The sequence below is a fragment of the Mustela nivalis genome (assembly GCF_964662115.1).
Source record: "Mustela nivalis genome assembly, chromosome: 9".
In the NCBI taxonomy this organism is placed as follows: Eukaryota; Metazoa; Chordata; class Mammalia; order Carnivora; family Mustelidae; genus Mustela; species Mustela nivalis.
The window spans coordinates 61,000,043-61,013,197 of record NC_139028.1 but is presented as its reverse complement, the minus strand read 5'-3'; the positions used below and the strand labels follow the sequence as shown (position 1 = coordinate 61,013,197).

Here is a 13,155-nt window from a genome sequence, read left to right as displayed (position 1 = left end):
CTTCAGTGTTGAAAGAGATAATTTTTAATTTGGTGGTTTTAAGTCTGGTGCTGGTAATACAAAATGATGGTGATAAGTTGAAATGTGCTTTATGTGCATAGAAAGAAGTTTATTAGATGACTGCTTCATATTTGATTCCTCTTCTTTTTTCCCCTGTAGATTGCATAGCTTTTTCTGTTATGTGTGTCCCTTCTTGTTCCTCATAAGCCACACAGGTTGATTACCGTGACCTTTCTACTTTTTATTCTACCTGCTTCTCAGATAAATCCTGATGCTATTGTCTTTTCTCATATTTTGGTGAGAGAAATTTTCTTTCATGTCATTCTTCAACTTATATTCTTTTGTGGACTTCATGAATTATTTACCTAATACTGAATCTGTCTTCCACTGACCTTTTATTTTATGTCCTTGACCCCACCTCAACCTGAGTAACATATTGCTTTCAATTGTTTCCACTGAAAACTCCTGTTTTCTTCACTATATTGATTCTCTTTAGGGTCTCCCTGAATGGAGTTCCCATTTTAACATTTCTGTTTCATGAAATCCTTTCCCTTATGAAATCCCCCAACGCTGTCATTTCAAAATGATCCTCATTTAGCACCTAAGTTTTTTAAAACCTCAAAGTATTAATGGATTAAATAATTTCAGAGAATAAAAGCCCATCAGTAATCCTACCACTGTATCACAATAGAACTTTCCATTTTATGTATTAATGCATTTTTACCCATGTGAATAAATTATTTATTTATTTAGTATTAAAAGCTCATACTCCCTTTGGTATTATACTTTCTTAAACATTCTTCTATTTTTCTAAATACCCTAATTATTTTCAATGCTATTTAATATTTCTCTTTCTATTGTAGTTTATTAAATTCTCTCAATGTTGGGTATTTAGAGTATTTCTAGATTTTGATATTATAGATTTACCTATAGCAAATATCTTTGTGAATTTAATTGAGGCCTCTCTTAAAACCAGTTTTCAGGAGCAGGATTACCAAATCAGAGGGTTGGAAATTATTTTTTATAAGTATTGTGTGAGTTTTTCTTTCTTTCTTTTTTTTTTTTTTAAAGATTTTATTTATTTATTTGACAGAGAGCACAAAGGGGGAATGAGAGGGAGAAGCAGAGTCCCCACTGGCCAGGAACCCCACTCAGGGCTTGATCCCAGACCTGTGGGATCGTGACCCAAGCCAGACACTTAACCAGCTCAGCCACCCAAGCTCCCTGAGGGATGGAATTTTGGGGGAGAGGTTGCTAAATATTATATTTTAGTTCCCCGAACTATATTATCTTAGAATATTTTACTAGTACGTTTCCACTGTTAAGTCTTTGTTCCTCCTATTCACAAAAGTTGGGAAGGAGTGTAATTTCTAGGATTAAAAAAATTTTTGAACGGCATACTGTTTAATCAGTCAGTTGTTTAATACTAGTTTTTTTTCCTTTAATCTCTATACAACAAAACACAGATAAGATTTTTAAAGCTATATACCTTCTTTCCCCTCCACTTAAATGACTTTTTTTTTTTTTTTTAGTGTGTTTTTGGCTTCATTCTTTCTTTGGGGCTCATGTTAAAACTCCAAGCAGTTCGTGTTTATTCAGATACCTGTGTAGCCTGAACTGTATTTAATGTCTTCAAATATGGCCTATTATGTTTGCTTCAGTGCTATTCACTGTTGCCTGTATTCTTTTGGCATTCAGATGTTTGATTGTTTTGGAGCTCTGGGTTATTAATACATAAACTGAATTGCAAAATTTGATAAGCAATTGAATGACTTCATATAAATCTGAGCAATTTTTTTTTTCCTTAAAGATTTTGTTTATTTATTTGACAGAGAGATAGAGAGCATGAGTAGGCAGAGCGGCAGGCAGGGAGAGAGAGAAGCAGGCTCTCCACTGAACAGGGAGCCCAATGCTGGGCTCGATCCTAGGAGCTTGGGGTCATGACCTGAGCCGAAGGCAGCTGCTTAACTGACTAAGCCACCCAGGCACCCCAGCAATTGGTTTTTAATAATAAATTTTTTATCTTATTATTATCTCATAAAACCAAAAGTTCAGAAGCAGAGAAGTTCCAATTAAGTTATTATTTTTTTTTAATTTTCTTTATTTATTTGAAAGAGGGAGAGTGAGAGCATGAGAGGGGAGAGGGTCAGATGGAGAAGCAGACTCCCTATGGACTGAGAGCCTGATACAGGAGTCAGGGCTGGGACTCCAGGATCATGACCTGAGCCGAAGATAGTTGCCACCCAGGTGCCCCCAGTTAAGTTAAATAGCTCACTGAAGCCATCAAGAAGTTTTTTCTAGGCTTTCCTTGTATGTCAGCTTTTTTTTCAGGTAGCTCACATCATGCAGAATGAGTGCAGCAATTTCATGTATCGCATCCAGATATGACAGCAGGCACAGAAAGAAGAGACAATCAGTAGTACCCTTTTGTGAATCTGTCTTAGGAAAGAGAATACCTTTCCCAGAAGTTCCCAGGAGAAGGAACTTACATCTTATTGGCCACAACTGTGTCATGCACCCTACCCTAAATTACTTCCTGGCAAGAGTAATGGAGCCATCATGACTGGCTTAGATCAGTTAGAAATTGCCCTTTAGGGCTGGTTTGGGGTCCTCCATAAAATAAATGTCAGTACCCAGGAAGGTGGATCCTTTTGAGGAGAGAAAATGGGTTTTTGTTAGAAAGGACAAAAGGCAGAGGAGAAAGAATATTAACCGGGCAACTAGAAGTATATACTGCATTAGATTATTTGTAAATGGTTTTAGAAGAATTGACTTTTTATTTGGTCTTTTACATGTCAGTGAGGTTAAATTGGTTAAAAGAATTGTTCAGATACCCTTTTTTTAATCTTTTTTTTTTGGTCTACTTGTAATATCAGTTACTGAGAGAGGAGTGTAAATAACTTCAGCTGTAACTGTGGCCTTGTGCATTTCTCTTTACAGCACTATCAGTTTCATCTCCTGTATTTTGATCTCTTTTATTAGGTCCATGCACATTTAGGATTTCTGCCTTTTTATTAGTGAAGTGTATTTGACTTGTTTCTTTCTTTCTTTCTTTTTTTTTTTTTTTAAGATTTTATTTATTTGACAGAGATTACAAGTAGGCAGAGAGGCAGGCAGAGAGAGAGATGAGGAAGCAGGCTCCCCACTGAGCAGAGAGCCCGATGCGGGGCTCAATCCCAGACCCTGGGACCATGACCTGAGCTGAAGGCAGAGGCTTTAACCCACTGAGCCACCCTGGCGCCCCTTTGTCTTTTTTTTTTTTTTTTAATGTTTCTTTCTTTTTTTATTTTTTAAGATTTTATTTGTTTATTTGACAGATAAAGATTACAAATTGGCAGAGAGGCAGGCAGAGAGAGGAGGAAGCAGGCTCCCTGCTGAGCAGAGAGTCCAATGCAGGGCTCAATCCCAGGACCCTGGGATCATGACCTGAGCTGAGAGCAGAGGCTTTAACCCACTGAGCCACCCAGGCGCCCCTTGACTTGTTTCTTGATGAAATCACCCCCTTTTTATAAAATGTTGCCTTTTTTCTCTGATGATATTTCTTGTTTTAATGTCTACCTTTCCTGATATTAATGTAGCCATGCAACTTTCTTGTAAGTAGTGTTTGCATGATATATCTTTTTTCATCCTTTTACTTTTAACCCATCTGTCCTTTGTGTTTAAGATGCATCTCTTGGGGCGCCTGGCTGGCTCAGTCAGAGCATGTGACTCTTGATCTTGGAGTTGTAAGGTTGAGCCCTACGCTGGGTATAGAGGTTACTTAAAAATAAAATCTCTTTAAAAATTAAGTAAAGGGACGCCTGGGTGGCTCAGTTGGTTAAGCAGCTGCCTTCGGCTCAGGTCATGATCCCGGCGTCCTGGGATCGAGTCCCACATCGGGCTCCTTGCTCAGCAGGGAGCCTGCTCCTCCCTCTGCCTCTGCATGCCATTCTGTCTGCCTGTGCTCGCTCGCTCTCCCTCTCTCTCTCTGATAAATAAATAAAATCTTTAAAAAAAAAAAAAATAAAAATTAAGTAAATAAATAAAATGTATCTCTTATGAACATTATAGAGCTAAGGCTTAGTTTTTTAAATCCATGACCACCTCTGCCTTTTAATTGAATTACTGAGTCTGTTTATATTTAATGTAATTATCAATATGATTGAGTTCAAGTTCTTCTATCTTGAGAATTGTTTTTATTCATCCTTTCTGTTCTTTTTTTCCTTTTCCCTCTTTTCTCATCTTTTGGATTTATTGATTTTTTTTTCTAAAAAAAGATTTTATTTTATCTCTTCCATTGGTTTCTTAGCTCTGTGTGTGTGTGTGTGTGTGTGTGTGTGTATGTATGTGTACTTTTTTTATAGATACTTTTTAAATAGTAGTAGAGTTGGGGTCTCAACTGCCACATATGGACATTCTGGGCCGAATAATTCTTTACTGTGAGGGGCTAACCTGTGTATTATGGGATGTTCTATAGCATTTCTGACCTCTGCCTACTAAATAGCAGTAGTTGTAACCCGTCATGACAATGAAAAATGTCTCCAGATTGCCACCTGTGGAAGTAGGAGGAGGCAAGCTGCTCTTGGTTGAGAACTGAGCTCTAGAGCTTACATTTTGCATTTTTAATTTGTAACAGTCTGTCTTGAAGGAATATGCCACTTCCCATATTGCGTTAGAATCTTAGAATAGTACACTTCTATTTTATATCTCATCCTGTGCTATGGTTGTCCTGCATCTTAATTCTCTACATTACAAACCCCACATTGCATTGTTATTATTTTTGCTTTAGACAGTTTTCTGTTAAAGATATAACAAAAGAGGAGTAAAAAGTCTTATATTTACCAAGCTCATTTTGTACTTTTCCTCCTCTAGCCCTGGGGTCAGCCATTTTTCCAAGGAACCCTGATTCCATTAGTGGAAAGTAAGAATCTGAGTACTAGATATGCTACTGATATATTATGTGTGTACATTTATATGTACACATATTTATATCTATATTTATTTCTGTATATTGAAAACTGTGGGTTCATACTGATAAATCTAATTTCAGCTCTAGTTTTTTCTTTTCCCTTCTGTGATAGTGAAAAACCTGACTTCCATTTTCTTCCATATATTGACTTTGTCAGTTCCCAGTATGCAACCAGTCTGTTGTTGCTGTTGCCCCACCACCATGCAGTACCTCTCACTCCACTCAGGCTCTGACATCCTGTAGACTCCTGCATCACCCCACCTATTTCTGACACTCCCCACATATCACCCTTTTGCATGGATGCCAGTCTCATCCTTCTCAGCTCTAATACCTATGACTGGCTTTCCTCCCACCCAGAAGGCCTTTTCATTTAGTTTGGATTCTGATACTACCTTAGCTACCCCTTTCAGTGGACATTCTGCTAAAGCTTTGGGTCTGTTTGTTAGGTGGCTCACACTCACTTGCTTGGGCTCTTGCTCTACATGTGTGCTGTCTCCTGAACTTCCCCAGCATTGACACCCTCCTCATCCTCTCCTGATTCCCATGCTAGCCCCATTTCTGCAGTGAGCTCTGACATTTCATGCTAAGCTACTCTTCTCTTTAGTTGCCTAGTTGTTCATCTTGCTTTGCACCAGCTGATAGCTTTAGTGCTGAATTGTTTGGGAAACAAAGGGCCGAAGGAAGAGGACATTTCACGTATTTAAAACAAAAATAGTCTTCATTACAGTTTATGGTAATAGATTTGTATAGTCATTTGATCATCTTCTCTTGTAACCTTTCTGAAGGTAAGGACTGTTTTATGAATACTAGCATGAAGTATGTGCTCAGTAAATTTTTACTGAATGAACATTCTCAGATTAAGTACTTCAGTCAGGTCATACAGCTGTTAATGTGTTTATGTGTTGAAGGCACGATTTGGACATAGTTCTCTGATTCTAAAGTTATCCTAACTGCTTTTATATCACATACTTACACTATAAAAAACTATGGAGAACAGAGGGAGTTTCCCATGTACACAATTTATCTCAGTATAAGAGTTCATTATAGATTCAATATAAAGGTTAGAGCTTTTAAATAGTTTAGAAATAATATCATTCACTAATATAAAATTTTATATTCATGGAGTCATAAAATGTTGGTGCTGAATGGGGCTCCAGAGATAATCTCGTTCAGCACAGCTAAGCAATGTAACACAAACTTGTCAAATACTAGTATTTGGGGAGGGATGGGTTTGGGTGAGGTGGGAGAATGTGTAGGTAATGTGGATAAGCCCTCCAGGTGATTCTGATTACACTCTTAGTCTCTTAAAATAGTTATTAGTCTGTGATTTCACTTGATCCACACAGCAACCCTTAGAGACTTGCAGAGTAAGGAAAATCATCAGATGCAGGAGCTGAGGCCCCAGGAATTAGAATGACTTCCTGAGGTTTCTTTTCCATCGTTATCATTCTCCAGAAACATTTTACATAGGAACATGATAGTATTTAACATTTTTTCTATAATGCAATGTAATTGTCATAATGGGAGGTGTGGGAGAAGAAAGTATGAAATAGCCCAAGAATTTGGCAATTGGGCTAATAAATTTATGAGTTTCATTTCATTTCAGCAATGCTCAAAAAGTTGATGAGTTATATTCCAGGTTGTTAGGAAGATTAAATCATTTACAGATAATTATCCTGTTATGTAGTTGAGGAATTTTAAGAGAATTACTTGAGAAGTATCTGGGAGAGGGAAGGATTTCTCTCAAACTCGTACATCGTTAGTGTACGTTACTGGTACTTATCTATGCATGCTACTAATATTAGCATTGACTGAGAAGCAGTGTCTTAATACCTTATGTCATCAGAATTGTTTTGCTATGGATATATTAAGTATACCCGCTTGTAATTTTTCACAGATTACTTAATGACGCAGTTAGAGTTCTCAAGCAATGACTTTAATTTATAGATCATCAGAAATGAGATATAGGAAAACTGCTTTGCTATGCTGAGTGGTTCAAAAGATGAATGTTTCAGTGTGAAATATTTTCTCTGGCCTTCTTTAAATTGACTTGCTAGAACCTGAAAAGTAGTATTTTAAAAATGTATCACAAATAAGATTCAAAACTTAGTTTGCTGTGTTCTTATATTATTCACACTAAGAACTTGTGTTTTTCAAAAGAAAATTTATTGCGAGACATGTGAGTATTCCTCCTGTTATTTTCTCTCTTTTACTCTACTGTTCACCAAGGGGACATCAGTATTTTCAAGTGTGAGAGCAATGACACCTTCCTTGCCAAGTTTGAGGACTGTGTATCAAATATGTAAAACACCACATATTATGTATGACACTTAACAGGTGCTTGATCATTGTTTTTATTGATTTACCTAGTCTTTATTATCTACTACAAGAAGTAGCTTTAAGTATGCTTTGCTATTAAATAAGTTCTTTGCTCCCTACTCTTTTGCAGGCGTGTCTACATCAGCGATCAAAATGGCATCAACCAGGCTTCCTTCCCCCAAAAGTTTAGTGGGCACCCCAACTCAGATTCTTGCACAGTTTCCTAAACAGCATCAACAATCTCCTAAGCAGCAGTTACATCAAGTGCAGCAGCAGACACAGCAAAATGTGGGCCAGCCTGCGCCAGTATCTCATCAGCAGCAACCTCAGCAGTCTCCTTTGCCACCGGGTATCAAGCCAACTATTCAAATCAAACAGGAGTCAGGTAACTGGAAAATGTTTATAAGATATAATTCTTCCCTAGTCACTGCTTCTCTGAAGACTGTGAGTATATATGGATATATAGTTTCCTCAAGCACCAGAATTTAAATTCCAAAATATGTTTTGAGAGCCTCCTGTTGCAAATACTTATATAAAGAAGTAGAGCTTGGGCATAGAAATGAGAAAAAAAGCAATTTGCTCAGCAGGAAGTTATTTTTATTGAACTCTCCAGGGAGGTAAGGAAGCTGAGGAAGCAAACCCAGATTTTAGAATTATATTCTGGATGCATTGGGGTTATAGAATGTAGGCAGTTGAAAAATTAGTCTGGAGTTTTGTGTTAGAATGCTGTATTATGAATTTGGCATAAAATGGTATGAGCAGAAGCGCTAGGATTATAAGACACTGTGTACAATAAAGTTTGTGGAATAATAATTTGGGAGTTTATTGAAAGCATCTCTAGGACAGTGGGAACTCAGGAGTAGGAGTCAGTTAGTTTAAGTAATTGAATCATAAAGTATTGAATAGAGGTGAACTGGGTGGCTCAGTTGTTAAGCGTTTTGCCTTCAGCTCAGGTCATGATCTCAGGGTCCTGGGATCGAGCCCCGTGTCAGGCTCCTTGCTGGAAGCCTGCTCCTTGCTGAAAGTCTGCTTCACCCTCTCCCACTCCCCCTGTGTCTTCCCTCTCTTGTTGTGTGTCTCTCTCTCTGTCAAATAAATAAATAAAATCTTTTTTTAAAAAAAGTATTGAATAGAAAAGCAGGTAGGATGGGGATTCAAACACAGGGAAATTAAATTAGAAAGACTCTTAATATACTTTATATCTTTAAGAAATAGAAATGGCCTTTTTTCTTCCTCCAATGAATCTGGACTTTATTTGGTGGTAAAAGAAGTGTTTGAAGATGCCAGCATTTTCAGTTTCATTTGTTTTATTTTTTGATAGGAACATTTTGTTATTAGTTTTTGATATATGACTGACATATCTCAAACATTGTATTATAGATGTACAACATAGTGATCTATGTATATATTTCAAAATGATAACAGCAAGTTTAGTCAACATTCATTATTATACATAATCATATTTTTTTTCTTGTGATGAGAACTTTTAAGATTTATTCTCTAAGCGGGACGCCTGGGTGGCTCAGTGCCTGCCTTCGGCTCAGGTCATGATCCCAGCATCCTGGGATCGAGTCCCACATCGGGCTCCTTGCTTGGTGGGGAGCCTGCTTCTCCTTCTGCCTCTGTCTGCCACTCTGCCTGTGCTCACTCGCTCTTGACAAATAAATAAATAAAATCTTAAAAAAAAAAAAAGATTTATTCTCTAAGCAAATTTCAAATATAGTAAAGTATTGTTAACTATAGCCACCATACTATAGGTTACATGCTTAGGATTTATTTATCTTATAACTGGAAGTTTATACCTTCTGACCACCTTTACCTATTTTGGCCAGCCCTCCATCCCTGCCTCTGGCAACCACCAATATTCTTTGTATCTGTGAGTCTTTTTCTGTTTGTTTTTTTAAGATTCTACATGTAAGTGAAATCGTTCAGTATGTGTCTTTCTCTGTCTTATTTCACTTAACATAATGCCCTCAATGCCCATCCACGTTGTTGCAAATGGCAGAATTTCTTTCTTTCTTTTTTAGTTTTTATTTTAACTCATTAGTTAACATACATTGTATTAGTTTCAAGTGTACAATATAGTGGTTCTACAGTTCCATATATCACCTGGTGCTCATCACAAGTGCACTCCTTAATCTCCATCACCTATTTCACTCATTCCCCCACTCACCTCCCTTCTGGCAACCATCAGTTCTCTGTAGTTGAGTCTGTTTCTTAGTTTCTTTCTCCCCCTCTACTTTCTCTTTCCTTTTGCTCATTTGCTTTGTTTCTTAAATTCCACATTTCAGGGAAATCCTGCAATATTTGTCTTTGTCCAGCTGACTGACTTTTTTAGCATTATGTTCTCTAGCTCCATTTGTGTTGTTGTAAATGGCCAGATTTCATTCTTCTTCTTTATGGCTGAATAATATTCCATCACACACAAACACACGTATACACACACATAATGTCTTCCTTCTCCATTCATCTATCAGTGGACACTTTGGCTACTTCCATAGTTTAGCTATTGAAAATAATGCTGCAGTAAACACAGGGGTATATGTATCCCTTCAAACACAGGGGTATATGTATCTCTTCAAATTAGTGTTTTTGTATTCTTTGGGTAAATACCCAATAGTGCAATTGTTACACCATAAGGTAGTTCTATTTTAACTTTTTGAGAAACCTCCATACTGTCTTCCACAGTGGTTGCATCAGTTTGCATTCCCAACAGGAGTGCACAAGGGTTCCTTTTTCTTCACATCCTTGCCAACACCTGTTGTTTGTTGTATTTTTGATGTTAGCCATTTTGGTGGGTGTGAGGTGTTATCTCATTGTAGTTTGGATTTGCATTTCCCTGAGGATAAGTGATGATGAGCATTTTTTCATGTGTCTTTTGGCCATTTAGATGTCTTTTTTGGAGAAATGTCTGTTTATGTTTTCTGTCCATTTTTTAGTTGAATTATTTGGTATTTAGGTGTTGAGTTTTATAAGCTCTTTATATATTTTGGCTATTAACCCTTTATCAGATATCATTATATTTTCTCCCGTTCCATAGGTTTTAGTTTTGTTGATGTTTCCTTCACTGTCACTATACAGAAGCTTGCTATTTTGATGAAGTCCCCAAGTTATTTTTGCTTTTGTTTCCCTTGCCTTAGGAGACTTATCTAGAAAAAAATTGCTACAGCCAATATCAGAGAAGTTACTACCTGTGTTCCCTTCTAGGATTTTTATGGTTTTAGGTCTCACATTTAGGTCTGTAATCCATTTTAATTTATTTTTGTGTATGGTGTAAGAATATGGTCCAGTTTCTTTTTCTTTCTTTCATTTTTTTTTTTTAATTTTATTTATTTATTTGAGATAGAGAACGGGAGAGAGAGAGAGAAAGCAAGCACCAGTGGGGGAACAGAGGGAGAAGCAGGCTCCCGCTGAGCAGGGAGCTTGATGTAGGGATCATTCCCATGACCCAGAATCATGACCTGAGCCCAAGGCAAATACTTAACCGACTGAGCCACCCAGGTGCCCCAAAAGTGGTCCAGTTTCATTCTTTTGTGTGTTGCTGCCCAGTTTTCCCAATACCATTTGTTCAAGATACTGTCTTTTTCCCATTGGATGTTCTTTCCTGCTTTGTCAAAGATTGATTGACCATTTGTTTAAGGGGTTTATTTCTGGGTTTTCTGTTCTGTTCCAGTGATCTTTGTGTCTTTTTTTGTTTTGTTTTGTTTTTTTAATATTTTATTTATTTATTTGACAGACTGAGATCACAAGTAGGCAGAGAGGCAGGCAGAGAGAGAGGGGAAGCAGGCTCTCTGCTGAGCAGAGAGCCCGAAGGGGGCTCTATCCCAGGACCCTGAGATCATGATCTGAGCCGAAGACAGAGGCTTAACCCACTGAGCCACCCAGGTGTCCTTATGTGCCAGTACCACACTGCTTTGATGACTACAGCTTTGTATTATAACTTGAAATCTGGAATTGTGATGCCTCCAGCTTTGCTTTTCTTTTTCAAGATTGCTCTGGCTATTTGGGGATTTTGTGGTTCCATACAAATTTTAGGATTGTTCTAGCTCTGTGAAAAATGCTGGTGGTATTTTGATAGGGATTGCATTAAATGTGTTGCTTTGGGTAGTATAGACATTTTAACAATATTTGGGCTCTTAGTCCAGGAACATGGAAATGTCTTTCCATTTCTTTGTGTCATCTTCAATTTCTTTCATCAGTGTTTTACATTTTCAAAATATAACTCTTTTGCCTCTTTGGTTAGTTTAATTCGTAGGTATTTTATTGTTTTTGGTGCAGTTACAAATGGGATCGTTTCTTTCTTTCTTTTTTGCAGCTTCGTTATTGGCATATAGGAATAAAGCAGATTTCCGTACATTGATTTTGTATCCTGTGAATTTTCTAACTTCATGTATTAGTTCTAGCAGGGTTTTTTTTTGGAGTCTTTTAGGTTTTCTATACAGTGTCATGTCATCTGCAAATAGTGAAAGTTTGACTTCTTCCTTACCGATTTAGATGCCTTTTCTTTTTGTTGTCTGATTGCTGTGGCTAGGACTTCCAGTTCTATGTTGAATAAAAGTGGTGAGAGTAGACAACATTGTTTTGTTCCTGACCTTAGGGGGAAAGCTCTCAGTTTTTCCCCATTGAGTATCATTTTTGCTGTGGGTTTTTCATAGTTGGTCTTTATAATGTTGAACTTCGCTCTAAACCTGCTTTATTGAAAGCTTTTACAATGAATAGACATTATACTTTGTCAAATGCTCTTGCTTTGTCTACTGAAATGATAATATGGTTCTTATCCTTTCTTTTATTGATGTGATGTATCATGTTGATTGATTTGTGAATATTGAATCACCCTTGCAAACCAAGGATAAATCCCACTTGATTGTGGTGAATGATTTTTTTAAATGTATTGTTGGATTTAGTTTGCTAGTATTTTGTTGAGGATTTTTGTGTCTTTGTTCATCAGAAATATTGGCCTGTAGTTCTTTTTTTTTCCCTCCTGGTATCCTTTTCTGGTTTTGGTGTCAAGGTGATGCTTGTCTTATTCCAAAAATTAATTTTTAATTATCTCTTTTGAACAGCAGGGGTAGGATATATTAAAAAATTTCTAGTGAGCAAGATGTAATTAATCACACAAATTCTAGTATAGCTCATAAAAGCTGTATGATATTATATACTTATTATGTTGTCTGGATTTACTTTTACTCTATGTGAAATGCTTATAAAAGCTTTTCTAGATTGACTCAAAAATCTGTCTGCTAACCCTGTTTTCCCCATATGCCTTAAGCCTCAACTGTGGAGTCTTATGCCATGATTCTTTAGGAAGTCTAACCATCATAGGTATACAAGGAATATGTTATTAATAAAATTCCACTAATAGCTCTGAGTTGTTCATTCATGCTAGATTTTGATTCTGTCTGGTTTATCAGTTTTTCCTTTTATGGATCATGTCTTGGGTATCAACTCAAAATACTTTGCATAGCTCTAGATTTTAGCATTTTTCTCTAAAAGTTTTATATATTTTTAATTATTTTTATTAACCTAATGTAATATTTGCCCCAGGGGTATAGGTCTGTGAATTGTCAGGCTTACATATTTCACAGCACTCACCATAGCACATACCCTCCCCAATGTCCATAACCCAGCTGTCCCTACCCCCCACCCCCCAGCAACCCTCAGTTTGTTTTGTGAGATTAAGAGTCTCTTATGGTTTGTTACAGTTTTTTTTTTTTAGTATCTAAGCCATAGTTTATTTTGAGTTAACTTTTTTTTTTTAAAGATTTTATTCACTCATTTGACAGAGACCACAAGTAGGTAGAGAGGCAGGCAGAGAGAGAGGAAGGGAAGCAGGCTCCCCACTGAGCAGAGAGCCCGATGCGGGGCTCGATCCCATGACCCCGAGATCA

The 13,155-nt window shown here is 37.1% G+C and overlaps 1 protein-coding gene across 41 annotated transcripts in view; it reads left to right on the top strand.

Moving 5' to 3' along the window:
• EMSY (EMSY transcriptional repressor, BRCA2 interacting) overlaps nucleotides 1-13,155 on the top strand; it is a 93,243-nt gene that overhangs the window by 31,320 nt on the left and 48,768 nt on the right. For all 41 annotated transcript variants that reach the window (XM_082749595.1, XM_082749590.1, XM_082749611.1 and 38 more), the window contains one exon: nucleotides 7,398-7,652. In XM_082749595.1, the coding sequence (XP_082605721.1) occupies nucleotides 7,398-7,652 (255 nt within the window). The remainder of the gene's footprint in view (nucleotides 1-7,397; nucleotides 7,653-13,155) is intronic.